Genomic DNA, 3,199 nt, shown 5'->3' with positions numbered 1-3,199 from the left:
ATATATATATATAGATATAGATATAGATATACACACACATATAATTTCACACTTACAGTTTAGTCTATGAACTGTATAGGACTCCAGAACTGAAAGAGATCTTAGACTTCGCTTGTTTTTGTTGCATTCTAGATCACTTTCCTGGACTTGCACTCTGCCTCTTCTCTGGGTTGTAAGCTACCTGAAGACAGGGACGATATCTTCTATTTCTTTTTGGCCTTCCTAGCACTCTAGAGCCTTTAACACAGGGCTTTATACATGGTGGTACTCACCTAATTCCAGATAAACTGCATCCTCAGACAGGCTTCCCCTTCCATCTACCCAAATAAATAAGAGATCCAGTACTGCAGCTGAGGTTATCTCCTCTGCCCTCTACTTCACCCAAACATCTGAGAAGCAGTGGCCCTGGACCAGCTCTTACTGTTCTCCTCCGGCATTCCCCTGCTCTTCCTCCTTTCAGGCCTTGGTCCCAGGATATGGAGTGAGTGACTCCATGTCCTATGTGACACTCACTCTAGGATCTCGTTGTATTCAATTGTCTCCTCCAGGTTCTGAAGGTTGGGGTTGACACTGCGGATTGCACGCATGTATGCCTTTAGCAGCTGGATGTCTCGCTTCTGTGGAGGTGAAGCAGAACCAGGAGTGATGGTTAAAGCAGACAGCAGATAAAAGCCAAGAGTTTATCTGAGAATGAGGGCTGCTGAGAGATCTGAGGAACACCAGGCTACAAGCCTCTTCAGGAAGACAGGTATAGAGCGGTCTCATTCTTTGCTGCTTCCCCAGTGCTCAGCGAAGCTCCTTACACAGGAGCCACGGGATTGATGTGAAGTGAGTGAAAGCTGTGGGTGCTCTGGGTCCTACCTGCTCTGCCAGCTGGTGTTTGTGTTCAGCTGACGTCTTCTCCAGCTCTGCGATGCGTGTCTGCTGCTGCTGTACCACAGAACGCAAGTGCTTAATGCAGTTGTGGTTTGGCAACTCATCTTTGGGCATCTCCAGGCTGCAGTCCAGGTAAGGAAAGAGCAAAACCAACCCATTCAGTGAGACACATGGGAAAACAGTGTGTTCTTGGCAGAAAGCTTCTGAGTGGGCTTTCTTTTTTTCTTTCTTTTTTTTTTTTTTCTGAGTGGGCTTTCTTCTACTCTTAAATTTCTCTTTTGGGGCCAGGGAGATGGTGCAGTAGAATAAGCGCTTCCCTGGCAAGGGCTTATTCCACTAAGCCATCTCCCCGGCCCCTCTCTCTTTTTTTCAAGACATGGTCCCTCTGTGTAGTTCAGGCTGGCCTTGATCTCACTATGTAGTCCAGGTTGGCCTTAAACTCACAATGATCTTTCTGCCTCAGCTTCCCAAGGATTACAGGCATGTGCTACCATACCAGGCTTAGTTGCTGAAAGACCCTAGATTTACTGCCCTAACTACCTACCAGCATTTAATCAAGTATTTCACACCTCTCTGAAAGAAAAAAATAGGGCAAGAGGAAATATGAAATCTGGAAATTAGAGCAGTCAGCCTCACAGATAGTAGTACAGGACCCTAACGAAAGAACGAAGCGAATCAATCTTTAGCTTTATCACACAGATTGTTGAACTGCTCTCCTCCTCTTTAAAGCAAGAGCAGGGGCCGGGGAGATGGCTCAGTAGAATAAGCGCTTGCCTGGCAAGCTCAAGGGCCTGAGTTCAATCCCCAGTTGCGCAAAAAAAAAAAAAAAAAAAAAAAAGAGAGAGAGAGAGCAAAAAGATCATAGCTGGAAAAGTGACAAGGAGCTGAGGTCCTGGGGGAAGATCAGGAAGCACAGAAGGGCAGGAATGCTTAGCGGGCATGCAGGCAAAACGGGAGGGGGGAGGGGCTGATCCACAGAGGGCAGAGGGGAAGGACTCTCACCCGCAGCCCTGTTCACAGGTCACAGGCCGCTTCGGGTTGTGCTCACAGTCGCTAAGGTGAGACATGAGGTTATCGAGCCGGACAACGGCACTGCAACCAAACACAGCGTTGTCACAGGCAATCTGCAGCTTCGATAGCATGTTCCGCATGATCCGGGGCACTGGGCGGAGGTGGGCGACTGTCACGACGCTACGGTCCACGGGACACGTCTGCTGCTGAGAGAACCACTGAGTGATACAAGCATTGCAGAAGGCGTGCTCACAGTGAGGGGCCTAGAGAGGGCAGGGCAAGAGGGAACAGGGATTAGCAGGAAAAGAGAATATGGATATGCTAACTACAGTGCCAGTCAAGCTGCTGAGCGGCTTCTAGGACCAGAAGTCCCTGAGCTCATGATAAATTACAGATCTACTATTAGCAAGGCATTTTGGGGTCAGGCTTAAGATACGTGTCCTATGCTCAACATTACCAATGGATTGTAAGACAAGACAAACAAGTAAAAAGTTATATAACAAGAGATATAAATGACATTTCAGGACAATAGGAAAGATGACGCAAGGCTGTCAATTATTAATTGCCAACTGGATTGCATATGCAGTAATTGCCAAAAAAGTCCAGAGGGTGAGACTAGGTCAACCAAAGCAGATATTCATGAAGAGGGCAGAATTTGTTATAAGGCTTTTTTTTTTTTTTCAGCACTGGGGATTGAACTCAGGCCCTTGCGCTTGCCAGGGAAGTGCTTATTCCACTGAGCCATCTCCCCAGGCCCTGTTACAGGTCTTGAAAGATGATTCAGACTATAGATATGGAGAAGAGAGGGGCAAAGATTTACAGGCAGAAGATCAAGGTAAGAAGGGAGAACAGGCTAGCCACATGGCCTGTGCCCGTGGCCAGTTGGGGAGCTGAAGTGGAAGGACTGCTTAAGCCCAGCAGCTCAGGACCAGCCCAGGCAACACAGCAATACCAGTTGCAAGAAAACACATAGAAAATTTAGAGCAAGTCTGGGGTTATTTTGTTTGTTGTTGTTTATTTGTTTATTTTTTGGAGCACTTTAAGATGTAGCCTAGGCTGGCTTCAAACTCCTTATCCTCCTGCTTCAGCTTCCTGAGCGCTGGGATTACAGGTGTGAGCCACCATGCCCAGCAAATGCTGAGACTTCTATTGAGAGATACGAGGACTCTATATAGTCACAATTTCCTATGAAAACTGACCTGAGGTGTTGCTTTGAGGCCCAACAGCCAAACCTAGGTTCCTAAATAGAGGTAGAATTTTTCTGTGGAATCATGTTTTTTTCAGGGTTTTTCCTCTCTTCCCCTTTCTTTCT

The 3,199-nt window shown here is 47.0% G+C and overlaps 1 protein-coding gene across 3 annotated transcripts in view; it reads right to left on the bottom strand.

Annotated features, from left to right (window-relative positions):
• Rnf41 (ring finger protein 41) overlaps positions 1 to 3,199 on the bottom strand; it is a 44,168-nt gene that overhangs the window by 2,690 nt on the left and 38,279 nt on the right. For all 3 annotated transcript variants that reach the window (XM_023707357.1, XM_023707356.1, XM_004647074.3), the window contains exons 4-6: positions 1,879 to 2,150; positions 862 to 997; positions 514 to 617 (exon numbers count right to left, since the gene is read on the bottom strand). In XM_023707357.1, the coding sequence (XP_023563125.1) occupies positions 514 to 617; positions 862 to 997; positions 1,879 to 2,150 (512 nt within the window). The remainder of the gene's footprint in view (positions 1 to 513; positions 618 to 861; positions 998 to 1,878; positions 2,151 to 3,199) is intronic.

Source organism: Octodon degus, unplaced genomic scaffold, assembly GCF_000260255.1.
Source record: "Octodon degus isolate 3935 unplaced genomic scaffold, OctDeg1.0 scaffold00287, whole genome shotgun sequence".
Lineage (NCBI taxonomy): Eukaryota > Metazoa > Chordata > Mammalia > Rodentia > Octodontidae > Octodon > Octodon degus.
Note: the sequence above shows the minus strand (reverse complement) of the source record. Positions and strands in the feature narration are given on the sequence as shown.